The 27,106-nt window shown below is 38.9% G+C and overlaps 1 protein-coding gene across 3 annotated transcripts; it reads right to left on the bottom strand.

The window, feature by feature from the left end:
- Window positions 1-2,028: 2,028 nt before the first annotated feature.
- On the bottom strand, window positions 2,029-26,714 carry lmna (lamin A). 3 transcript variants are annotated; one of them, XM_053629226.1, is made up of 14 exons: window positions 26,622-26,714; window positions 22,973-23,135; window positions 21,716-22,103; window positions 10,180-10,336; window positions 9,756-9,881; window positions 9,367-9,537; window positions 9,101-9,226; window positions 7,618-7,838; window positions 7,208-7,499; window positions 6,655-6,762; window positions 5,324-5,443; window positions 5,180-5,239; window positions 4,748-4,969; window positions 2,029-4,035 (listed from the first exon to the last, which is right to left on the bottom strand). In XM_053629226.1, the coding sequence occupies exons 3-14, from the start codon at window positions 22,060-22,062 to the stop codon at window positions 4,000-4,002; spliced, it is 1,986 nt and encodes a 661-aa protein (XP_053485201.1). In that variant the 5' UTR covers window positions 22,063-22,103; window positions 22,973-23,135; window positions 26,622-26,714; the 3' UTR covers window positions 2,029-3,999. The 3 variants fall into 3 exon arrangements, with proteins under 3 accessions (XP_053485201.1, XP_053485215.1, XP_053485208.1); XM_053629240.1 differs by lacking the exon at window positions 22,973-23,135 and having other exon boundaries at window positions 26,622-26,680; XM_053629233.1 differs by lacking the exon at window positions 26,622-26,714 and having other exon boundaries at window positions 22,973-23,971.
- Between the last annotated feature and the right edge of the window lie 392 nt (window positions 26,715-27,106).

Raw genomic sequence — 27,106 nt, 5'->3', positions numbered from 1 at the left:
TCTCCTTTAGCCCACCCCATTCCTACCCATGTTCATGAAGTTCTGCCCCCAGGACCTACTGTGGCCTGTAGAGTTCAGCTAGAGTTACCAAGTTCAACTGTCATTAGCAAGGATTAGCTTTAGCATGACATCACTTTCAAGTGATGAGGCAGGCTGTTGATGTATTAAGGCAATTGCCTTATTTCGTTATTTAGATATTGTGATTAAAGTACCCAACTACAGAATAATGCTGATAGAATAATAGAATAGTGAGGGAATCTATAATAATGAACAGGAGAGTAGTAAGAATAATAATATGCAGCAAAATTGTAAGGCACTGCAGAATAATAATGGAACTGATGTATGTAAGCAACTTTATTTAACCCAGCACACAGTGCTTATATAGAAGTTGGTGATAAAGACAAAATCTTCCTCCAGCTAGTTCTTTTTTTTTTTTTTTTTTTTTTTTTTTTAAATTTACCTGTTTGTTCCACTCACCACTCCAATGTTGCACAATGCAGGAACACATCTGCAGTCCTCTTTTATAGCTAAAACAATTTCGCACATTTCACACAACAGTGAATATCATGGCTATGAGCAAGTTTAGGCACAAGATGAATGACTTAGTTTCCAGAAACCTATAAGCATCTTCCCTCTGCATGCGTTAATGTATTGCATTTGGTGATTAATAACCATTACATTTCAATTTGCCCCAGTTGTTGTCTAATCATATTACAGAAGGTCTGGGTCTCCTCTGTGCTGCTGGTAGCATTTACACATTTAGCTTTTGCCTACTCTGCCATTCAACTACTTGAAAGTTGTTATAACAGTATAAACATGAAATTCTGGTTATGCTGATATACGTCATGTTTGGTCTAAGCAGAGAAAATCTCTTGGCTAATGTAGCTCTACTTCCAGGGTTTGCTACACTGATGGTGAAAAGACGATTTGAGACAATTGTCATTTTGTTTAGTAGCTGATGGCCTTACCTGATTAGCTTTGTGATTTATTAAAAGTTTAAGAAATATGTGCAAAAATTCAGAATGCTGACAATCACCATTACAATCACAAAAATGGAGTATGTATGAGAGTTTTTCCTCATATCTGAGTCAGAGATCATCCACTTGAGACAGATAGTGAGACTCGGTCCAGAACCTATCTCAGGTTACTCTCAGGAAGAGTGATGATGAGAATGTGTAAGCTCCTAAACACAAGTTACAGTGATCTCAGAATCAGAACTATATGCTATGTGATCAGAGATAAACAGACATGTATTTGAATTTATCTTGGTGTGACTGGTGCTCTGGACATCTAACATACAAGTGTCAGATTAACACAAACATTGATGCCACAAATGAACATACAGATACAGAGGCCACTCTAACTTTACAAAGTGTATAGACAGTAACACTGATGTACAAATAAAGTGCATAATATGGGTAAAGTGACCTGGTTTCAATAAGCTCTTGCAGAAGCACAACACTGCAACCTGGTAGACTCTGGCTTCACTCCTAACAGAGAACATGAAGAAAGCAGAGATAAATCTAAAAACTGGTTTCATGTTGTTACAGATGTGCTTTTATCTATTTACCACCATGTTTTCTTGATGCTAATTTTTAGCACAGTCCTCATCTTCACAGTTGAGCCAATTCCTAAATGGCTTCCTAGGTCCTACACCGTCATCTACATGATTTAAAAATGTGATTTGAGATTCAACAACATTCCTGGCCTGAGGTTCAGCACTTTTTGGGTAAATGTTTGTTAATTGAAATATGTACAACAAAACCTTTCCTCAGCAAGTTTCAGCCTAACACCCACACAAGAAGCACACACACTACTCTTATTCACCATGAATGTAGGTGATAACAGGGCAGCTATAGCACTGCTTTTGTTTTTATATTTATATCTATATATACATCATATATTTCTATCTATCCATATATCTATCTATCTATAGGGATAGAGAGAGAGAGAACTGTGCAAAAGTCTTAGGCACATGGCACATGCAAAGAAATGCTATAGAGCATTAGAGAACAAATCCAAGGAGTTCGAAATAGTATTATTTTTTTTAATGAAAGAATTCAAGGCACTGTTTGTGTACACATTCTACATCAGTAATCAACTAATGTGTAGAACAGAATGATTAATCAAAAAGTCACAAAGCAGAAAAGTTGAAAAAGAAAAAACAACAGTTGTTGCCAATTACAGAATACTATATTTTCAAGGTCATGATGGTGGGAGAATGGGGGAAGTTTTTTCTTACCATGAAGATTATTTTTTAAATTGCCACACCCCACCCCATATATTTTAAATACATATTAACATTAATGATTGTTGGTCATGCATTAATTATTCAACTATCAGTAAATATATATATTTGTAATTTCAACAGTAGAAATTTCAATTGGTCTCAATTCCATTTGTAAAAGTGAAAAAAAAGAAAAGAAAGAAAAAAATGAAACTGCTGCACTGCCTGACCAAAACCCACAGCATTCTAGCACTAGCACTTGAGCACAATAACATGAGGAGGGAAATTCCGCTATTTATGTAAGCTAGTGATGTCCAGTCCACCACCTTCTGAGATACAGACAAGTTCTTGGGCTATCTTAGAATAGAGTCATGTCCCTTGCAGCTCTCCAAATGAACACACACGGCATATGCAGGTCTCCATGAATTCATACAGCTTCGTGTGTGTCAGCTTACATGCAAGTTAGGATTGTTTTCCATGACCAAAGACCAAATCTGATAAGTGAGGGCTACTTGGAGGCGGAGGAGTGGACACCTGTCATTTAAGTAATAGCTGCTTCGAGAGAGGAGTGACAACAACAACAAAGTCAACACTTTCAGCTGTCCAGCCTGAGGATACAAAATATTCTACACCCATAAAGACTTTTTATACATTTCAATTCAATTAAAAATTTAACTGTCCTCATGAAGATACGAAATATCAAACTAGGGCAGGACTTGTCTTGTTTTAAATCCCCTATGCGTTGGCTTTCAATGCAAAATTCAGCTCTCTAATGTACACAAAGTGACTTGTACCAATTACTTACACACATTCTTGTGCTCCATGTCTTCTTAGGTTACAAACAATAAATGTTACATCTTAGAAAATAATTTCAAATTGTATTATATTCTTCGCTACCTTGTACCTAAATGTATTATCTACAATTGCTATCAACAAACAATTGCATAGACGTTCAATACTCAAAAGCTCATATAAAGTATGCACGTGTTATGTTTAGTATGACAACTTAGAAAAGGAACTAACAGTTATCATATATTTGTCTCTGATTCCAACACTACCCATTGCCTTTTGTAAGAGGCTGAGAATAGGAACACTGGCACACGGTGCTACTGAGACACAAACACTACATTCATGTAAAGGCACAAAATAGATTCTTAAATAAAGTGACATGGTCCTGTTAATCTTCCCTTTAAGACTGTGCTTCCTGCATTCACAAATTTGATTTCCAACATGACTTAGTGTTTAATACTTTTCCTAGGATATCTGAATTATGAAATCATTTGCTAAAAGTTGAAAAAAAAATATATGCAAAGAATAGCTTTACAGTACAGTACAGTCAAAGACACTCCTGACCCTATGGAAGTAAACTTGCTGACAGGAGTACTAAGATGTGCGTGTTGTGTTGTGACAGCATTTTATAAGACAGCTGAAGACGGATCCTGTTCTTTGGATAAGTGTGAAGGGATGTGCCTACCTCTCTCCCTGAACATCTCTATAGGAAAGCAGCTACCTAGCTCACATGCAAAGACGAGTATACAGTACTATATACACAAACCCTATATAGCAACCCAAGCGGCATGCAAACAGTCTGCCAGACAAAAGCTTTTCATCTACCCTGCAGATTATTACATACAAAATAAGAATCAAGTATATAAAGTATGAAAAATAAAAAAATATATAGATGACCAAGTTAGAAAAAGAAATTGAGTCTCCCAGTTTGCACAAATAACTGATCTTTCTGAACTGGGTAGACATTATGGTTGTTCCTGGGTCTACATGATGGAGCAGTTTTCCGGTTTAGGACCTCCCTGTGGAGAGAGGGAGGAGAGGAATTTTACTACTATAGTAAAAAACTACTATAGTATAATGGCCAAAATGATGTTTTGGGGTTTAAAATGCCTGACCAGTTTCAAATAAACAATTAAAATGTTTAATTCAAATACCAGGATACAAATGTTTAAAATATATTATTACAGTAGTAAAGATAAACAAAGCACAAAGAAAGGATTGAGCCTCTATCATCTATTAATCGTTAAAAGATGATAATTAACACACTTAACAGCAAACATATCAGTGGTTGAATAAAACATATGGACTTGTCACAATTTAAACTAAATAATAATATAAAATAAGTGCAAACACAATATTTACATTCTTTATGAAAAATTTTCAACCAATATTTATCACAGTTTTTAAATATGCATCAGTTCAGGAAGTTTTAAGAATTGATTTTAAATTGTATTGGAGGGGAAAATGTGCTTTTACTAATATAAAAATGTGCTTTTGATAATTGGCTTTTGAAAACATACATACATACATACAGGAAAAAACCTATTACCAAAATAATAATAATTTTTTAATCCCAATTTTTTTTAATCAGTTCTTAAAAACTGCTATAAATCTCTAAACCATAATACGAATAAATATTATCATATTTAATTATTTATGAATTTACTTTTTCCATTTACTGCTTTAATTAATTGTGATATGCACTCTGTGAGTGTACTATTCATTCTGTACCTGTCTGGGTTTGTCGTTGCCCATAATAAAATGGGAGTGGGAGACCAGGCCCTCAGGGAGTCCTCCTCCTCCACTGGTGAAAGAGCGAGAGGCGCTGGAGACTCCAGAGCTCGCCGAGACACAGCTGCCAGCATTCCTGTCTGACGGTTGTCCACATGAGCCACAGATCACCGTGCGGCTACGCAGGTTATACTCTCCATCTCCACATGTACTGTGAGCGGCCTACACAACATACACAACCAAGAGAAAAACAAAGACTTTTTAAAGTTGTTCATGATAATTATGGTAAAGGCATAAGGATGTTTCTCATAAGCAATGACTTCATATACATCATGACCCACTGTTATATCTAAATACAACTAAGGGCTCCATTTGTTTGTCAGAGGTTTAGGACTGAAGGAAAGAAATATGCTGATGTAAAGCATTACATACCATTTCCTCATCATCTTCTTCCTGGAACAGTGTGCGTGTCACTTTCCGCATTGCCATCTCCTAGAAAGAGAAGTACATGAGCTAAATCCATTTTGGAAAATGTCTTGCGTATATGATGTCAGGAAGAATTGGTTCATGCCTCACCTCTCCAGTGGAGCTAATCAGAGTAGTCTGGAAGAGATCTCCACTTCCCCAGGAGTTCTGACTCTTCCACACCAAGTCGGAGGGAGGATTGTGGGTCCCACCGACTCCTGCAGCCCAGATCTATAAACCCAGAGACAAACAGAGACAGTGTGAGTTCAGTTCACTTGAGTAGTTTATGGTCAGATTACATCAGGCTCAAAGTATGTACAACATAAATCATAGACACTTTGTTGTTGAACATCCCAATCTATATCTATGGGTATTAATATGGAGTTGGAGCCCTCCTTCGCTGTTGTAATATCCTCCACTCTTCTGGGAAGGCTAAATTTTGGAGCGTGGCTGTGGGGATGTGTGTCCATTCAGCCATAAGAGCATTAATGAGGTCAAGCACTGATGTTGGGTGCAGAGGCCTGACGCACAGTCAGTATTCCACTTCATCCCAAAGGTGTTCAGTGGGGTCGAGCTCAAGGCTCTGTGCAGCAAACTCTTCCACTCCAACCTTGGCAAAGCATGTTTTTATGGAGCTAATTTTGTGCACAGGGGAATTGTCATGCTGGATTTGGTTTGGGCCTCTTAGTGAAGGGAAATTGTAATGCTACAGCATTAAGTTTGGGGAAGGTGTGACAAGTCAGATGTCCACATACTTTTGGTGCATGTGTGTATATAAAGGAATACATTGTTATACATGTTAATAACAAAATGTCAGAAACAAACTTGTTTAGCATATGATAGAATTTCAGTGAGTGAAATACAAGTGCACACATGACTAACTATGCAGACAAACATCGAGAATACAGTAATACAATTTGTAAAATAGTGATATGTAGTAAAAGTTATAGTAAATTGACAAATTGTCTGTTACTTTTCCAATTATTTCCTAATTAAACTCAGTAAAGAGTATGCTTTACTCCACCAATTTGTTTAGGTTCAATAGTCCATTTCCATGGAATCATGGCCTTATCAGACAAACAATCATGTACTGATAAGAAAAGATCAGTAACTTCACACAGACACAAACTAGAAGTGGTGACGGTTATTGTACCTGCACTCAATTATTAACTCACATCTGAATAAGCTTACTGAGGAATTTACCAAGAAGAAATGTAGAAAAATGGCTATATACAGTATACAGTTCAAGTTTTTTTCTTTATTGCTGTTTTTCAAAAAAATGTCGAATAAAAAAAGAAAAATACAAAGCCCAAAAACTGAGATTCAACTTTGATTCTGACTTGGAACCCAGTTTATAATACTTTAGACTCAAAGTTTATACTTGGTGACTTGGTGACACCTCTGAGAATTCATTACCATTGTATAGTATGTAGTTAACTCACTGTAACAGTCTGTCCCGCTTTGAGGGTGAATTTAGGTGGGAACTTGTAGATGATGGGAGTACCGGAGCCCACCTGCCTCTTCACCTGCCAGTGGCCCAGAGACTGGTCCTGAGAACAGGGAGACAAAAATCCTGAACTAATGACAGAACAGATCATATATGATGATATAGTAGTATGAAAGTATACTATGACAATAAAAAGATGAATAAGCTATTTCTAAGTGTGGCAGATCCCCATGTAATATGCTTGATTACATTTATAATAAACCAAGTGAAAAGTAGAGAATATGCCATGTCTACTAAAAGTACATATCATAAATGCCGTATTTATCAGATAATAATTAATGGCTTCTGTGCTCGATCATAACCCATTTAAAAGGCTTGGAAACCTTACAGGCTTATAAAATGATAACCTGAAAATAATTGTATGATTATCACATCCTGAATTTTTAACAGGACTATAATTACAGATTATAGTCTTATTTTAAACATCATCATGTCCTATTCCTATGGCACTTACCCAGCAGTTTGTTGTGATGTCATTGTCCTCTTACCTGGTCAGATTTGTTGCTGAGACGAACATATTTGCCCTCCAGGTCCACCTCGTCCACAGTGATCCGGCCACTGGCTGAGGCCTGCTGGGAAATGCGAGTACGTGTCACTGTCCCACCAGTCACGCTGGAGGCCTCACTGTCCGTGTCATTGAGACGCCGTTTCTTAGTGCTACCAGATGAAGTGCGAGTGCTGCTGCTCTGAGCCAAGCGGGTCTGAGTGTGTGTGCCAGAGCCTGAGGTACGAGTGACTGATATCACACGACCAGGAGGAGGACTGGGAGAGAGACGCAGTCTAGAGCGAGACAGTGTGATTAGTAAAGGATTACCTGACCCACCACATTGTAAAAGCTGAGCTGAGCTGCAGGACATGGACATGAGCATGTCCAACACATCAATCATTTATTACTTACCTCTCCTCTTCTCCTTCCAGCATTTTCCGGTAAGCACTGATCTCCATGTCCAGGGCCAGCTTGATGTCCAGCAGCCCCTGGTATTCGTCCAGCTGCTGCTGCATGCGCTGGTGCAAGTCCGCCATTTCCTTCTCCTTCTCCTCCAACCGTCGGCGCATAAGATCTCTCTCGCGAGACAGAGCCTCCTCCAGCTCACGCACCTTAGCCTCCCGCGCAATCAGCTAACATATACAACAAATACATGTAGGTATAAATCATATACAATTAAGAATATAGCATACACTTAGCATTATATCATATTGTAAGGTACGTCATTTTTATATTCATTACAACTAGCAGATGTGTCGGAAGAACAGCATTTAAGAAAAGCTGTAACTTCTGCATTCACAACTGCATCACAGTTATGCCTGCACAGTGACAGGGTGAGATCTCAGTGCTCTTGCCCCTAAACCTAGTTTAAAAAATGCTGAATGACCATTGTGTGTGAATTTTTACCCTCCAGTTGGTGGTGCTATTGATCTTCAGAGAGTGTTCAAGTACTCTAGACTGACTTAATAAGGAGAAACCTTAATAAAACGCTTCCTCACATTGCAAAACAAAAACAAAAACAAAAACAAAAAAACAACTATTCTACTGACCACTTGGAAAAACACTGCCAACACAGGGAGAACAGCAGTGATTCAAACATACACACACACACACATCTCCTCCTCTTTCATTACTATAGAAAGTACAGAATATGCAAATAAATACATAAATAAATAAATAAATAAATATACACACAGTTAAATATACACATGTGAATCATGGGGGACATTCTGGGCAAGTTGTAACAAGTACAAAGAGCTTACACAATCAGATAAGACAACTCTATAGAACCAAAAGATAAGAACAGTTATCTAAATCAAGAATGTGAAACTCATTACAGTCAGATAGTATATAACAGGGCATTATGGATTGAATAATTCATTTCATTTGGGCTGTTTTTGATTTATGCATCAGCACATTCATACTGTACTATATGCGCATCTCATTGAGTATGGTATGGATTGCAGTACCATATTGTTGGTTAATTGGACTAATTGTGTCCTGTTGAATTTCGTCAATCATGCTAAACAGTCAAATGATGATGCCTTTGGACTTATTATGGTTTGTGGGATCCCCCCCCATACACTGAAGATGGTCTAATCAACCAAAAACATTTTGTATTTTGTATACTATTATGTTTTTGTATTTTGTAAATATATATACCATTAAATTCAGATGTTTGCAATGCTTGGCCAATTTGGATTTTATTCTATTTTGAAGTGTGAATTTTTCATAAACCTAAAGGCCCAATAGCATTTGGATGAACAAACAGAGGTGTGGAATAATTATCCTCATATAATGTACTTCACTGGAACAGTCATATCTAATAAGGGGACATGAACTCTAAAGCGCTTTACCTTGTACTTTTTATTGCTAATCTGTAGTTATTGCTCACCTGTTTCTGGAGCTGGGATAGCTGAGAAGACATGCTCTCCAGCCTCACACGTGTCTGCTGCAGCTCCTCCTGACTTGCTCCGACCAGGTGACTGTTTCTATCCGCGGACTGGCGCGCATTCTCCAGCTAGAGGAAGAATCAAGTTTCATCAAGTTCATGGGACAGATTTCAGGCTGTGTCTGCATTTAACACAACTGAAGAAGAACACAGTGAGTAAGTGTAGCATGGCTCATAATGTAATAATAACCACAGCCAGGTTATGCTACCCTGGTACTGTAGGTCTTCTCGATCTCCTCCTTGTAGATGCGGAGCTGCTCCTCATGCTGTCCACGGAGTTCAGCCAGAGCCTCAGCCAGCTTGCTCTCGAAATCCATCTGTCTACCACCGTCAATCTCCACCACACGTGACTCATGCCTACGCTTTGACTCGCGCAGCTCCTGCAAAGGCCTCATATTAGGAATCATAATAGTGCACAACCCTCTAAGGTATTATTATTATTCTGTACATGAATCATGATTGGGTGCTCTCTTCAGTAGCGCTCCATTGTCTGTATACCCGTGTTAGCTTATACAGCATGTAGAAAAGCGTTTTCTCACACTTGGTAAAGCCCAGCAGAGCAGTTCGTTAGGAGTATTAATGATTATACAGCACTGACCTCAGCATAGATGTTCTTCTGGAACTCCAGCTCCTCTTTCAGAGTCTGGATGCGGTTCTCTGCATCCACCCTCCTCAGCATCTCATCCTGCAGCTGCTTCTTAGCATCATTCAGACTACCTTCCAACTACAAATACACACAAATGAGGTTTTCAAACCTTGATAATTTTAAGGGGAGGGGGAATAGCATCATGATGAACCATGAGGGATGAGACATCAATGTGATGCATTCTATTAGTCCTGTGTGATTGTGTCATTTCGTAAAATACTTGTTTTACATGCATTCTTAAGTTAAGAAGAATGACTTTGACTCAACCACAGATATCACATCACATTTATGAACTGATGCATCTGGACTACCCCAAAATGAGCCTCAGAAATAGAAACCTGGCATTTTATAAATAAAACAGCATGCAGTATACTACCTTAGCCAACTGAGCCTTCAAATCCCTGACTTCACTCTCCAGAGACCTCTTTTCTCCCAGGGCTGTGGTAAGAGAAGCATCCTTGGAGTTCAGGAGAGCTTCCAGATCCTTTAGCCTGGCTAGAGCTGACTCCAGATCAGCCTCTTTCTTACTGTTCCTACAGACACAAATGAGCAAGACAACACAAAGGGTTATGATATTAGCACTAGAACAAAACAATGCCTTAAGTAATGCAAGTATTGTACTGCGGTAGCACTTGGATTTTTCAACTGTGTAAAATACAGTAAAATGTAAACTACTCTTTCTGTTGGTGTTATTTCCGTTGAGCATTGATTTAATAATTGATTTGATAATTCTGTTGATTGATATATTATGATAAATCATATTTTATTCCAAAGTTAATTGTAGTATTTTATTTCCTTTTGTTCATATACATTTTTGTCTATTTTATTCTGCTTCGGTTACACTGAGTTTTTTTTATATGGCTCTACTTATAAATGAACCCTCAGTGGATCTCAGTGGGCTTATTACATGTATAAAAATATCACAAATGACAGTGGATAGCTGGCAACTGCTCTAGAAACCTGGCATTTCAGCTGACTCTGAAGGTATGAGCATTCAAATTTGTCGTTCTGATAGACCCCATTATTTACGTGCGTCAAAGCACATATGTAACTGCTTATTTTTCTTTAAAAAAATAATCTGCAAACCTACCAGTTTTTGAGGCATTTCTGAAGGTTAACTTGGGTAATGAGTCTGAATCCTTTAAAACCTATAAAAGATGACCTTAACTGCCTTTACCAGAATAATATAACTTCAACAGCCAACTCAAACTCTACACCATATGGGCTTTACTGCACGGCTATTCATTTAACATTGGATAAACACCAACACAGCAAAAATGCAACCCATAACAGAGGCAAACCAGCCTAGTAAACAGATCAGTAAAAGAATGGCTGACTGGAGGAGGGCAGTTTAATGCCAGTGTGGGATTGAATTAGGGAAAGAACCAGAGCCAGTGTGATGCTGGGATGAAACATTACAGCCCCCAAATGATTAGGCCCCAGTGTCACTAATAATAACCAGCTGAACTGAAATGATTTCCAGAACACGATCCTTCATCTCCCTGCCTTTGTAGCCTCTCTGTCCATTTCCAAAGACACTAAATGAAGGACAAACTAATCATGTTAGCAACATACAAACATACTCCAATCAAGCCCTTAAAGTGCTTCATTTCATTGTGGCTCATCCATCATGTTCAAGAGTAGATTCCAAAAAGCAGCAAATTAGTTACACAAGTAAATGATTGCTTTTAACTTGTTCCATAACTTGTAAAACCCCATTCAGTCACACCCCTTCCTTCGCATCACACCACCCGACTCTGTAAGTACTATACCCTCAGACAACACACTTAACCAGCAGTGTTACACTAAAGAAGCCTTTAGAATCAACTCAATGTGCAGAATCTATAGTTCTCTTTGAATATTATACATTTCTACATGGGATAATAGGGAGGTGCTGGGTGATTTCCTAATGACAAATAAAAGCCTCAGAGCTCTTCTATTTGTCATCAGTAAATCACCTGATTTTTCACCTGAAAATCACCACTGTAATAGCTACACTGCATTCTCCACAGGACAGCCATTCCACTTCTATAGCAGCACAGATAGCTGCTCAGTGTAGGTGCCTGGTCCATGAGTGTGGATAGATTTTTTCCTTGCAATCTGAACATAAAAATAGATTTCATAAAAAATAAACCAGGATGTTATGTGGAGTTGGTTGCCTACAGCATATTGCGGATATTTTGGCAAATATTTTGAACAAGCACTGTTAGGAAACTGGACTGCATTTGGAAGCATGCACTGCAGGCTGAAAGTTTCTTTTGGTGGTCTAAAAAAAAAATTTTTTTTAAATAAAATATTTGCATCCAGATGCAGTAAGGAAAGTATGACTGATGACTGAGTCACCAGACCACAATGTTCCCCTGCTGACAGATTTAAGTTTTGTTCTCATTAAACCAAGCTGTATGTTTTTGAAACAATGACTATAATGAAAGATTTCACCAATGGCAACTTTTGTGATGATAAAGAGCAGCTTTATGAAACTAAGGAACTACAGTTTTGGCTAAGACCAGAGGCTTATGGAGGATATCTGCACTCTTTTTTGTGTGTGAACATGTTACTCAGTGCCTTTTAGCAACTAACTTGCTGCATACAAGCTTCAGGTTTAATGTTTAGTTTCTTAAAACTGAAATTCAGCCACCAGGCTGTTTAAAATTTGCACAAAAAACCTCTTAATTACATGATGTCATTTCATAATTAGTTCTTGCATAAATGTTAAGTGTGAAAAGAAGTTTAGCTGAATAATCTATGAGATACGAGCTTAAGTATTTTGTGTGTATCTTTAGTACAAATGCGGTAATTTGTAGAAACAAATTTGGTGTAGAATTTTGTGAGATTCAGATAGCTGAAAGAGTGCACGCAATAGATTAATCAAATGCCTTACTGGTTTATAGACTTGGTTATTGGTGGCCGATACATGATTTTAGCAATAATATTAATCAATTGCTTGTGTTTAACACATTCCATTTTACCAATCTATATTTCAGCTTTATTTTTAAACAATCAATAAATAGTGCATCAATGTATTATTCTTCTGCCAACATATATCTGCCAAGTTCTCATACCACATCACTGCAACAATGTAATCCTTATTTTGGTCTGTTTAGTTCTAAGCATCTCCAGGAACACGTCCACCTATTGTCTCAAAAAAGCTGCTTGTAAAGCCATTTCCTAATTCCAGAGTAGAATATATTAAAACGCCCTGTTGCTATGTAAATACCTCTCCATCTCTGTGTTTTTGCTACTGTTAAATGAGGTCCCCAGCAGGACACATGAGGACCAAGTTTGGCTTGGAGTTTATATTACACACGCTATCACCAGCCCAGGATCATTCTTTCCTAAAATGTGTATACAAAATACTAAACAAAGGCTGTATATGGAAGGAGATAATAATACAGAAGTGGAGACAGAATGTGGAACAGCAAACAAATCTCACGTTTGAATAAAAAAAAAAAGAAGAAAAAAAAAGGTTAGGATAAGATTGGGCTTGGTGAAAAAGCAGAAGAAAATCATCATACATTATTAAATGGGAATTTAATATCGGGCTTGGTATTACCAAGCCAATATGCACAGAAAGGTAATTATTAGCTTGTACATTTAAAATAAAATAATAATAATAATAAAAAAAAACGTGGCTGGAAGAACATGCTATGTGCATTTATTATCCCAAAGTAAACATCACAGGGCATAATGAAAGCAAACAGAGAGAAACAAACAGATATTCTCTGAGAGGGAGAGAGCAAGAGAGAGAGAGAGAGAGAGAGAGTGAGTGAGAGTATGAGTGTGTGAGAGAGTGAGAGTGTGTGAGAATGAAAGTGTGAGTGTGGGAGTGAGTGAGAGTGAGAGAGCACATGTGAGAAACAGGAATGTGACCCTGTGTCATTACTATCTTTATTCACTTGTGTAATTAAATGGCACTCACAATAAAAGCATTCCTGAAACTTTCCTGTTGGGTGCTCATGCCAGCAGGGACTCGGCTGACCACTGAAGGTGGAAATCCTGACTATGGTGTCTTCAAGGACATTGGGAATAGGCTTTCCCCAACCATTACTGCTGCTATGGACTAAAATACTCTTTAACCAACTAGAGCCAAAGCACTGCAAGCACATACACACTTCCCACAATACCTCAAAACACTAGCTATTCATTACACACTCTTAGGAAAAAGGTTAAAGTGTTTGTTTCTCTGGAGGGGACCCCTATCACAAAGGGTTCCAAGTAGAACCCCAATAGAAACCCAAGAACCTAAATATCTTAAAATCCCCTGAGATGCTGTGGGTGAATTAGAATAATTCCAGCTAATCCAGAAAAAAAGTCAGGCAGTGGACTAGACAAGTCATGTTATGGCAAACACTAATCCTTTATGAAAACAACAGAATTCCCAGTTACGGTCCCACACACATGCACACACACGCCGTCACACAGTCAGACACATGCTACACAGACACACCACACACACTTACAGGCCTCCAGACATGCAGAAACACAAACAGACACACCGGCACATGCACACAACATCATGCTTATATTCAAATTCTCTGCATTCTGGTCATGCATTCTTTCTCTCATCCAGCATTTAATGCACACACTGCACTTCTGCTCTTGTCAAAGTTCTTACTAATTAACACACAAATATTTTCCACACATGCAGGTAGCAGAAACAGCATGCTCAGGACTTTTGTTTGTTAAACCTATCTCCCAAAGGTTCCTGGATATCTGGAGAGAAGCTTCGGTGTTTGATGAAAGCATTTTACATTGCTTCAATATTTCGGACATCTGTATTAACACCATCGTTAACCAAACAGAACTAAATGTACTGCAGTACAGTTATCCTTTCTTGTGTTAGCCACTTCAGTATTGGGTGGTGCCATGTGTGAGTCACTCCATAAACAGCCAAGTCTCAATGAAGGGGCCTGCTTGCTCCCAACGGATCTACACACTTCCCTTCTCACCAAAGGACAACTCTGAGTCATACTTACCAAGAGAAATCTGGTCTTTGGCATATTGTTGAAAAAGTAAGAGGTATTCATATAAACAGTCTGGAAAGAGCAGCTGCCCAAGCCAAAAGCATGACCTTTATTATATACACCAGGAAACAGGAATTGAGAAAAGTTTCCAAATTTTGGATAAGGCTGGAAAATATATCAAACAAAAAGGTCCATAATCTCACATCAAGCAAAGCAGAGACAGAAGGGTTTCTAAAAAAAGCAACATGTCAATGTATCCACACTGCGATATTAGTTAAAATATTAAGGACATTTAGGAAGTCTTTGTAATAAGATACTAGAGCTGTATTGTGTTCTTCCAGTAAATTGTGCAATTCTGTTAGAGAAAACTGTTTGAAGCAAGGCTGAGGAATGCTTGTTGGAAAAAAACAACCTTTCTTCCTGAAATGGGGTGGAATGCAAAATTCGGCTACTCATCACTGACTGTTTATCACTATGCTAGAGATCGACTTGATAATGCACAATCTGATGAACACAGAGGAGTGTGCAGTCTTAATCGTTCTAATTCTTAGCTTTCCAAAAGCATATTTCCAAAATCATATCATCACGGCACTTCATCGATAGCATAAACAATTATCAAAAGATCGGGAGGTTATTTACACTAACCTCAGACACACCCCTTAGATAGCAAAGTTAGATCTGAAACACGCCCAAGACTTTCTGCATGAAGATTTTTGCCCTCTGAAGTATTAAGCCATTGAAGGTAAAACAGTTATTATGGCGTTAAAGAATAATGCAATAATTTATTCAGAGTGGTTGGCATACAATTGGAGTGCAGAATATTTGTGTAGCTGTAAGGTTGAACTGAATCTCAGCAATAAAACCACACACATTCTTCCCCCTTGCACCAACAAATGCCTTTACTTCTTAGCAGAGTTGGCCAAATAGTCTTTGCATAAATTGATTTGCATGTCCTCAAAAGCTGAAAAATATGGAGTGAGAGATCATGTACACTTGTTGGTTATGAATGATCATTACAGCACAAGTTGATATATGCAAATGCACAGACTGTTACAATGTGCTCCGGTGGTAATGTGTAACGGTAAGTCCTAACAGCAGAAGTAGCCAAAATCCTAACAGCAAATCCTAACAGCAGAAGTAGCCAGCGTGGCACTTTAGTAGTGGCATGCTGCTCCAGAATAGAGTGACTCACTCTCTCCTTTACTCCACCAACTATAGAGAGACCATTTCATGTGGAGCATACTCTATCATTTCATAATGAATCATTGGCTTTCTATACAAACCCAAAATACTTTATGACTGGCTTTTCAAAAGAATAAACACAGGCAGATTCTGCGGCAGCTCAGTTCCTCTCAACAAAGAGCTTGTCAACATACAGCTGCCTCTAGTTTAGAGTGGGATGGAGGCGGGGTGTGTGTGTGTGTGTGTGTGTTTAGAAATGGAGAAAAGTGAACCTCCTCTTACAGTACAGGCCTCGTGGCATGGCCACGTGAGAATCCATTCACACACGAACCATGGTCACTCTAACTTTTGTCCACAGGACCCCTTTACAATCCCCACTGCAACTCACCTGAGACCACAAAGTGCATTAACAAGAAGTGTCTTACTCATAAGGAACTCAATACCTCAATTTCAAATGTTTGCCACAATGACTATTAGAGTTATGGTAGAAGAGGTCAAATGTTAGGCAAAATAATGCATTTTATGTATAACAAAAGCAAACATAACATATTCAGTGCAATTCTCAACATGCATCTTTCCCTAAGAAACTGCTTTTATTTTTTTGATTAAGAAAGTGAATGGAAGTTATATAACAGACTTAGTGAGTCATTCTGCAGTTTCCCTAATTTCAACCACAATTAAATGGGAACCATTCTTTATAAGCGCATGCATGTGAGTAAATGCGTGTGAGTGAGTGTACTTTTGCACAAAATCTTTTTCTGATTTATACTGAGTGACTGACTCATAGCTGCTTGGCGAGCTATAGTTTAAAAAAGCCCAAAAGCCATGGAAACTCTGATCCACTCTACAACACACACAGGATTAAAGCCTGCACAAACATTCCAGTATGGAGTGGGAAGTTAGACCAGCACTATGGACAGCTAGAATCACTCATTATCCAACTTCTTCCACACAAAAAATCTTTGTAAGTCTCTAAAATCATCCAGCACAACCTTTCTCCATCTGGTTTCCATTGTCATTTCATGAACAAGATTGAATTTAGCTCTACTAGACTGAGAACAGTGTGGACCTCAGTGGAGCCTGAAGAACCAAAGATCAGCAAAAAGAAATGAGTTGTGAACTTGAATTGTTCTACAGGAAGGTTTCGTAAGGAAGTATAACCACTCAACCAGTCTGCGCATACAAGATTGACTATGAGAGGCCCCGTCTCACCTTGCACAATCTGAGAACATTATGACAGGTGAGCTCAGGTGAGATCATGATGATGATGTTGGACTCAGGGGTGCAACCACATACCCAGAACAGAAAAGACAGACATGAAGAAAGAACTGAAAATAGAGACAACCTTATTCAAATCCACTGCTATACTCATAATCAGATCCTCCCAGCCTCCGGCCTGTTCTCACCACATGCCTCATGTGATCAAGCTGCTTTAGAGTTAGAAGAGTTTGGGAAGCATGTGAAGTGAACAGGGAGTGAGCTACAGTCATCGTTCTGCCCTTTTTAGGCCACGGAGTCCTGAGCTAAGCACCACAGAGTTGCGTTCAAAGCTGCACTCTTTGGAATGTTTCATTATAAAAGCCTATAAATAAACATGTGCTCCAATTGTATCCCAGAACAGATAAATATTAACAAAATAGATGATGTCCTAATTTGATTACAAATATGATATTTTATACAAGTTAATGTTAGATTTGACTGCTGTACACAGTATATTTACAGTAGGAGAGGACAGGACAGCATTATTTAGCAAAATATGTGACTATCCAGGATGCAACATAAACAGGAAAATGTGATAAGTGTTATTTTGCATGCATGTTCCCACTGATATGCCAACTGCTGGAAACTGGGAGAGCTTCTATTTCATTCCAATGTTCAGAAATACATGTTAACTTATAACTACGCATTACAGACCCTTTCAGACTCATAAAGAGGAAATATCCCTATAAGCACATAAAATCAGATGATATAATGAAGACAATTTGATAAACAGATGAAATGAAACTTCTAAACATGATGCACATGTCTATTTTAAACTCATTAAATTTTTCCTCCAGACCAAAAAAAAAAAAAAAGCTTTGAAACTTGTTCCTTAAACAATGGCCTAAGGTATCAAAGACGTTGGCGATTAAAAGCAGTAAGGAAAAGAGTCAGGAACTTAAATACTTGTCTGTTCACGTAGCTGGACGGATCCATTTTAACTGCAAGCTACCATACACTGTGCAAACTTCCTCTTTGTGCCAAAAAGGTGTGTGAGCCCACACCCTCCCCCACACCCACAAAACTCTTAGAAAATGATGATGAGGGTGTGAACATTTGAAATCTGCCGGAGTCAGCATTTGTTTTGCTGAACTATAAATTGTCTACGTGAACTATAAACGGTCTTTCTTACACACAGTCTAGAAGTTTAAGCCTTTGTAGGCACAAAAACAAGAATAACTAGAATTTCTTGGTATGTGGTGGCCATATTGTTTACAAATCTCAACATTTTTTATCATTATTGGAGTTCAGTCTTTGCTCATTAGTTTGACACCAATTTTGTGAAGATTGGCGAAAAATAGGTTTCACATATTATGCAAATTAGCTCAATATCTAAGTAGGTGGAGCTATGGTTCATGCACTATGGGTAAAATAACATACTTTAGAGCCACCATTAGGCTGAGTAATGGCATGGAGTACTACCTACTGACCCAGTTTCATGTCTGCATCACCTACGGTTTGGTCTGTATGTCTACTGTAGCCTAGATTTATTTTTTAATAGTATAATGTAATCACTGCATAGCTATGCAAAGGTGTCTAAAAATATCCACAGTAACCAAGTAACAGAAGTAGGCAGATGAAAGAAAATTCATTTATGAGGAGATATTTTTTGTTATCTGAAAGCGAATATCAGATATCACATTCATCACCCACTGAACATTGTTTTTGCGAGCTAATAAAGTAACTGTGTTATTCGTTTACTGGCAGCTAAGTAATATAGTAAGCCTGTTTGTAGTCAGCCAGTGCCGATTTTAACCAATGAATCATAAGCTCACATCTGCCATCCTTTCAAATTTCTACCATGTGGTTAGCAGTGGTTTGCACATGTCAGGAAACAAAAGAACCTATTCTGATTAACACAGGTTAAGACTGACTACCCACTCATCAACAGCACCTGTCTCTCCCTCCACACATATGTGCACACACACACACACACACTCAACCATAACATAAGGCTCACTGTTTGCTAATAATGAGGGAAGGCAAATGCTCATGTCCGGGGTGAGGTGGAAGGTGTAACAGTGGCCACACAGAGATGTGTCATTCATCTATTTCAGGCCATGTGTTCATGTCGTGCCACTTCACGAGGCCAGAGCTACAGAGATAGTTAGCGTAAATTGATCTCAGTGAGGGGAGCTAAAAAAAAGACAGCATTTCACTAGGGGGGTTCCCACCAAGCACGATGAATCAGACGGATTATTAATTCTCAAAGTAAACTGAATTCTATAATCCCCTAAAACCCCTAAAAACACACAGACATCATAATAGGAGTCCATTCTAAATGTCCTCAACACAGCAATGACTAAACTTTTCAGTCTACAATATTGTATGTATAAAATAATTTGTGTACAAACGTTATTTAAGGAATAGAACAAACAATCCACATCTGGGAGGCACGGTTACACAAAGTTGATTATTTTCAATTTGTCTTTTTACAAGACAAAAAGTGCATCGAAGTTGCATCGATTTAACAGGTAATTCGGGGACAAATCATATATATTTGTATAAGATTTTATTTTATGGTTGTTTGCACAACAAGAACATAAAATCACGAACAAACTCCTACACAAATATGTGTTTACAATTAGAACACTGTATGAAATATTGTGTTGTATTGCGTAATTGCATAATTTACACACCCTTACTGACATACTTTTTTTTTTTCTGTAATCCACAGAACAGTCCCTTTCCTCATTTAGGTGAGTGGTTTAGGGTATTGAGAGCTCTTTCTGAGACTGTCTGCTTCCCTCAGAACCACAAAAGTGCCGATGAGTCACAGCTCATTCCAGTCAGCGCCAACTCACACACCCGTGGTATGGCTGCTCCATTGTCACGGCAACCAAACACTCCCAAACAGCAGCAGCTACTGGGGCAACGTGAGAAACAAGATGAAGGAGCTGAGCGTAAATCAGCATCATGGGATAAATGAGTGAGAAACGCTGACCGGAACAAGCGTCACAGTTACTCTGGTCAACAAATGGATTATGTCCGCTTGTGTCCATATCTGAGCACAAAGACCTTATCAGAGGAGAATAGCACTGCTGTATAAGCAGGAGCTAAGCACAGAGCACTGACCATGCAAAAAAATTATGCGCAGAGAAATTATTTTCCATGCACAGATCTGTCTCTAAATATGTATATTATAAATATATTTTTTATGTATATACTCTGCCCTCACATTTCTGGGCCACACCCAGGTTACATAACACTCTAATGTAAATAGTCTAATCAATGACTTCAATGACAGCAAGACAAACTCTGATAGTGCAACAATGCTGGCAGTCAATGAAGGAGTCGTTATAGAGCTACTAGTATTGCCCTGACCTAGTCTCGTTGCCACGACAGTAAATGCACCATGTTGGTATTACCACTTTTTTTTTAAGAAGCAGCCAGCATTTTCCTATTTACACAACAAATAAATATATCAGCATTTAGATATTCCTGAGGCAAGAAGAGATGACAGAGTATGCAAATGACACTGCTCATATTCCAGTTCCTCTCCTAAATCCTGATAGACCAGTCACATACTGTGATCACCAAAGTCTACACTAGCTTCACTAGGCTCGGCATAGATGCAAAAAATCAACTAAACTGTGTTAATGTTATTACATTACTGTTCCGCCCTAGTACACTGTGCTTGGATTCCTTCCTGATGAACGCAATTTAATGCAAATAAAACAGCATTTAAACAATGTTAATTAACAAACCGAAATAACACGCTCAGGTAGCCGTGGCAGGGTGTGGCGAGACTTATTCGTTATTCCCACACTGCCAGAGGTAGTTAGACGACATACCTTTCCACCTTACAACGCTGCTGCCGGAATGTGCTGAAATGTGTGTTACTAAACGGCTCGGAGCTTTGCTGTGAATGCAGCTCCTGCATGTAAAGTAACAATGTGCAGATCTCCCCTTGGGGATTTAACAGGTATATCTTTACCTACGCAACACTTCCATAAAAACTTACAGGGTGAAATATAGCAATCATGTGGGTGTGAAACATGAATGGTGGAAAATCCCTAATTGACACTGGCATGTATAAATCAGGATTAGGACAGGTAAAATGCTTGAGGCACTGTGTCTGTTTACAGAATTCCTGCTTTGGGAATTCCTATTTATATTTCAATGTTTGAAAGGAGACTGTAGGAGACTAGTCTGTGTGCTCATAAATGTGGATACATCACAATGACAGAGGAAGGAATAATAGATACAATGAACATTACAGACTTCAAAGGCCAGGGGAATATTAGAATGCATGCTTCGTTCATGCATGTCTACAACGAAGTCATGTAGACATGCATGACTTCGTTGCTAAATAAACTTATGAAATAAATGAGAATCAAAGTTGGGTCGATGGGTAATGATCAGGCAGCTATATAGATTTTTGAGTTTACAGCAAGATAAATGATAGATAGTAGGACTCTAATCTGACTGGTTTAGATTTAGATCCAACCAAGCATTAGGAACACTAGAAGCCTCTGCCTGCCTATATGTTATATGTATTCATACCTGGCTTTGAGCTCTTTGTAGTCCTCGCGGATCTTGCTGAGCTCTAGCTGCAACCTGGCTCTCTCCTTGGCCACCGAGTCGAGAGTTTTACGAGCATCAGCCAGCTCATTCTCGTACGCTGCCTTCAAGCCACCCAGCTCCCGGCTGATCTCAGTCTCAGACTCTGTGATACGCAGTCGCAGGCCGGCATTCTCAACCTCCAGGGAGCGCACCTTATCGATGTACACAGCTAGACGATCGTTCAGGTTGCTCAGGTCCTCTTTCTCCTGCAGGCGAGTCATACGCGTGGGCGAAAACGTGTTGGACGCCCCACCACGGCTGGTTCGTTTCTGAGCCGGACTCTCCATCGCTGGCCTTGAGGGGGATTACGAAGACTAGAGCAGTAAAGCTGTATGGGGAAGAGAGGACATGCAATGAGGGAAGAGAAGAGTGAAGTGGGGTACAATTGTGCTTCAGAAGTGATGGGGAGGACATGTACATCACCATTTTGTCCATACTCAAAACACAGTTGGTTAAAAGCCACCCCAAAAAAAATTAAAAAGAAATTAAAACAGAACTGGCATCCCAGACTAGGGTTAATCAAGATTATGATAAAAAGACTTCAGATGGTGAATCACCTCTGCATTTCAATTTAATACAATACTAGGCTTAATCCAAGTTCAGTGAACTGGCCTATTGTGTTTCCGAGATTAATTCATGACCAAGATTTGAATGTTCAAATACTCCATATTCTCCACTACCTCCCTTCTCTGCCCATCCCTTCCAGTCAGTGCCCCACCCCTTTACAAAATCATTTATATGTATGTAAGTTGTGGCACACTAAAATGTGTAAATGACTGACAAAACAGTCAATAAGGGTAATAAACTACATGAGCAAGTTTAAACAAATACCTGAGCAAACTTCAGGATCGCACAAAAGTTTGCATGTTGTACTAATAAAATAGTAAGATTGAACGGTGTCATTTTGTTCATTATAAAGCAAAGCAGACTGTGAAAAAAACAAAGGCAAAAGAGTTTCATTTTCTCCCCATTCTTCTTTTACAATTTACTCCATCTGAGGCACACTGAGACATGTCCTTAAAGCAATTAGACACTCCCCCACCACACCCACCAAACCAGAAAACTCTTACTACACGGGAAAACACCATCGAAAGGGCAAAGTGCAAAATAAGTCAATCTTACACACACTACTTTAGTTTAGCTCAAACGCATTCCTATTTTATAAGAAAATACATAATAAGCTAGTTACATTTTTACCTGATAAAGGGAAGTGTTGCAGAGCAAAGCTCTTGTGGAGATAAGAGAGTTTGTGGAAGCTTGCTGTAGCTGCTACTTCTCTCTGTAGTGGAGGAGTTTCAAAGCGTCTGTCTGCCTTGCTCACTCTGTCTCTGGCCTTGGCTTGCTGCCTTTCAACCCTTCCCTAGCAGGAAAGAGTGAGAGAGGGAAGGTGGGAGGGACAGGAAAAGAGAGGGCGGCACCACAAAGGAGAGCAGAGCCTTGTAGTTTTCGGTCTATCCTTTTTTCTCTCCATCTTCCCCTCAATATTTCTCCCTCAGCCCATCTCTTCATGACTTATTTTATTCTGTTGGTTATTTTCTAGTACAGACTTTAAATCCTAGTGGAAAATTCAGTGCATAAACAAAAGTGAAAGTTCTGCAGGTTGGAAAAATCCCTTTCAGTCCTTTACACGGGCAATAACTCTTCAATCCACCTCAGACAAGCCCGTACTATACTATTTAATCTCTGGTAATCCAAATATACAGGTACAAATAAAACTCCTTCCTTTTCCCCAAAATCCAAGGACATACTTTAAAAAAAACACCTTTTATATACCAATCTAAATCAAAGATTTACACAGACACAAACCATATATAAAGAAATTCCCAGGCAGACCACTTGCGAACACTATTTATTGAAGAGGGGTGGCTTCCTAAAAATCAACTGTCCAATCAGGTGTGTAAACAGAAGAAAACTGACAGAAATCTGGGAGGGCACTTGGGTTGTGTACCAGTAATTTTAACTCTAACTTGCTCCTAACTAAAGTCTACTCCTCCTCTCCACTCCTCTTCATAAACTAGGCTTTATACTGACTAGATGGTGCAAACAAACTGACAGTGATTCAGACAGCCTTCTCTTCTTTACTTCTCAATCTGCCAAAATGTCAGTGCTCATGAAACAATCATTTTTATCTCAAAGGCTGGAGTCTTGATCTGGGTTCAGAGTTATCAATTCCTGCAATGAGAATTATAGGAGGAATGAGCCAAGAAACTCAACTGCAGCAGAAGCTCTTCTACTGTGTTCATGCGCATGGAACAGTTTGGTGATTTCCCAGCAATAAAAGTCCAACTGGTGATGCACTGAATGCATTATAGCAAAGAAATCACCAGAATTTCTCTCTGATTCTCTAGAGAATACATAGTAGGATTATAAAATGGGACAAAAACTGAAAATAGAAATTGCAGCATTTTAGTGCAATGGGTCCCTGGTTCAATCCTGAGCTTGGATTACTGTCTGTGTGGAGCTTTTCGTGCTGTCCCCATGTCTGTGAGGGTTTCTTCTTGGTTCTCTGGTTTCCTCCCACTTCCGCCAGTAAATAGACTGGCTAAACTAAATTGTCTTTACCATGACTTGCGAGCAACAAGTTGTCTAAGAGAGTGATTCGTTTCTGGACACACTCACAGAGAGATAGAGACACAGAGAGAGAGAGAGAGAGAGAGAGAGAGAGAGAGAGAGAGAGAGAGAGAGGGGTTTTAAATATATTTTGCTGAAATGAACTAAATGACTTGAAAAAGAGATTAGTTCATTTAGCTGAACGAGGTTCAAAGATCCGAGTCAGTAAAACGATCCGAACTTCCCATTAGTAGTGAGCATTCCTGTTGTTGGATGATATGAGTGAAACCCGATGGGGTCTTCTACTGTTGTAGCCCATCCACCTTAAAGCTTAACATGTTGTGCATTATGAGATTTTGAGACTGAATTTCAAATAAAAACATATATAGGGAAGTATGCAGTTGACTTTATGGTGAGGACTGGTGATTCAGAGTCCCCTATGATTCTCATGTCATGCCTACCAGATGCACGCACGCGCTCACACACACACGCTCACACACACACCCACACACAAGTCTCTGTTCTACAGCAGGGCTGTTGTTCCTCCACCCTTGCCTGAGCCCACTGCATTCTTCACTACACAATGCTGTAAGCTCTTTCCTGGTGAATCCTCATCTGACCTGCCGCAAACTGTGAACACCATTCTGAGATGACAAAATCACACTGAATAGTTCAGCACCTGTTATGCAGACTTCAGGAGACAATTGTCAGAATCAATTATCAACTGAGATATTTAAAGGGGGAAAAAAAATCTTTATAATTAGCGTGACCTTCAATGGTGTCCAAGATTTTTTTTGTAACGAAATTCCGAGTTTACTTTTTCTGGTTTAAACGTCTTTCATCCACAGGTTACCAACATCTCACTTTGGTTAGCGGTTTCCTACATAATGCTGTATGACTACCCACTGATAAAGGTGCCTTGCTTCATGGTTATCTAAAGAGAGCAATGCAGCAGAGCTTTAATCCTTTAGTCTGTCCGCCTCTCTCATCTCATTTGTACTCTCTACTTTTAAAAACATATCAGTTTCCAAAGCTTCAGCTTTCATGATAATTCCGGCATCAGCATCATCATGCACATCATGTTGTAGACTGCTAATGCTAACTAGCATACTAGCCAAGTATCTGTCTTATTTGTGTCGGTATAACTGCACTGCATTCTGGAACACTGAGCCCAATGTTTGTTGTCTCCACTACTTCTAGGCTGGATTTCTCATTAATATGGCATTGAATGTCACTAGAAAATGATGAATGAGAAAGAAGATTTCACACTTTTTTTTTTTTTTTTTCAAAAAGCTAACAGCAAAATCTGCTCATAATCAAATCAAAAATGTTTGAAATGTATTCTTGTATACACCACTAAACACCATATTATCTACGCTTGCAATGTCCCCCTGTGATATAAGCATAGCAATCACGAACTTATATTGGGAATAACACAAATACACCACCAACTAACAAATTTGCACCACTATCGCCAAACACTTAATGAATATTTCTAAATAAACAACTGTAATGTCTCTTAACCCTGTTGGGGGGGGGGGGGGGGGGACAATAGAAACAATCACAGAAATTTTAATGGTTTCCACTACAAATACTACTACAAACCATCAGCTAACCATTAAAACCATTACTGAACTTTAATGATGTATACTAGACAAAACATGCCACCCATAGAAGAAAAGAGACCCACAGGAACCATTACAGTTTTCATTAAAATCAATACAATTCCCATTATAACCATTACAAGTTGTATGAGGGTTTTTTTGGGGGGGGTTTTTTTTTAGCACAGTTGAAAGTGAAAACTACATGAAACAACATGCTTTCTGGATAATCAGTGCTGCTTGTCCACACCAACAATGCATAGATGAATAAGCAGATAGATACAACTCACTGACTTCATATGCCAAGAATACTATACACGATACAGTAAAAAAGGTGCTCTAATAAATCACAGTCTGGAGTTCCAGGGTTGACTACAACTGCAGAGACATGCACATCTGACCACAGACCTCTTCAATATAATTAAAAGAAACATTTAACATGGAAAAGCCTTCCTTAGGCCGGTTGAGTCATGCAGGGCTTTCTGTGTAGGCGTCTAATAACGCCAACTGCTTTCCCTGAAACAGTGAAGAACACTATTTGCGCAAGATTACATTATAATCTCGAACAGCTGAGTCATGGAGCAGGAATGATTGGTTTCCTAATCCTTCCGCAGCTCAGGTTAATTCTTAAGAATCCAGATTAGGGCATATGAATTACGCAGTAAAGCTTTTCAAAAGAAAATGGATTAACTCACGGGAATATCGTTCCTAAATGTGGTAAAGTTTGGGATTGTGTAAAATGCGGCATTCCTCCTCGTTCGCCTCACTGTGTGTACCAAACACTCTGCTCCTCCCTCTAGTGGACATTAAAAACACTACACTTGAGAAAAGTGTGTGATCAAATACCAAACACGGATTAGAGAAGGTTTATCCTGTTATCAGTGTGTTTTACTCCTCAAGAAAGATAGAGTATATTATAGATTTCCACAGATTTCCCTTATTTCCAAAAATTCTTAAAACCTATAGTCAGTGATACCCAGCCAGCATGATTTTTTAGTTAGTTACAGATACAGTTGCCTTCGTAACACTTTTCTAGACACTCAAAGTGCTTTACATTGTATGGGGGAATTCTCCTCAACCACCACTAGTGTAGCATCCACCTGGATGATGCACCAGAACCACACCACACACCAGCTATGAGTGGAGAGTGATGTAGCCAATTCAGAGATGGGGATTATTA

The sequence above is a fragment of the Ictalurus furcatus genome, chromosome 1 (genome assembly GCF_023375685.1).
Source record: "Ictalurus furcatus strain D&B chromosome 1, Billie_1.0, whole genome shotgun sequence".
Lineage (NCBI taxonomy): Eukaryota > Metazoa > Chordata > Actinopteri > Siluriformes > Ictaluridae > Ictalurus > Ictalurus furcatus.
The sequence above is the reverse complement of the archived record's forward strand: the minus strand, read 5'-3'. Positions and strand labels throughout refer to the sequence as shown.

What these genes read in the sequence shown, in the direction of transcription:
- lmna (XM_053629226.1), bottom strand. Translation starts at nt 22,062, where the DNA reads ATGGAGAGTCCGGCTCAGAAACGAACCAGCCGTGGTGGGGCGTCCAAC. An exon ending in TACAAAGAGCTCAAAGCCAG is followed by an intron (nt 10,337 to 21,715) that starts GTATGAATACAT and finishes TTGTGTCTGTAG; the next exon opens with GAACAGTAAGAAAGAGGCTG. An exon ending in CTGGAAGGAGAAGAGGAGAG is followed by an intron (nt 7,500 to 7,617) that starts GTAAGTAATAAA and finishes GTCTCGCTCTAG; the next exon opens with ACTGCGTCTCTCTCCCAGTC.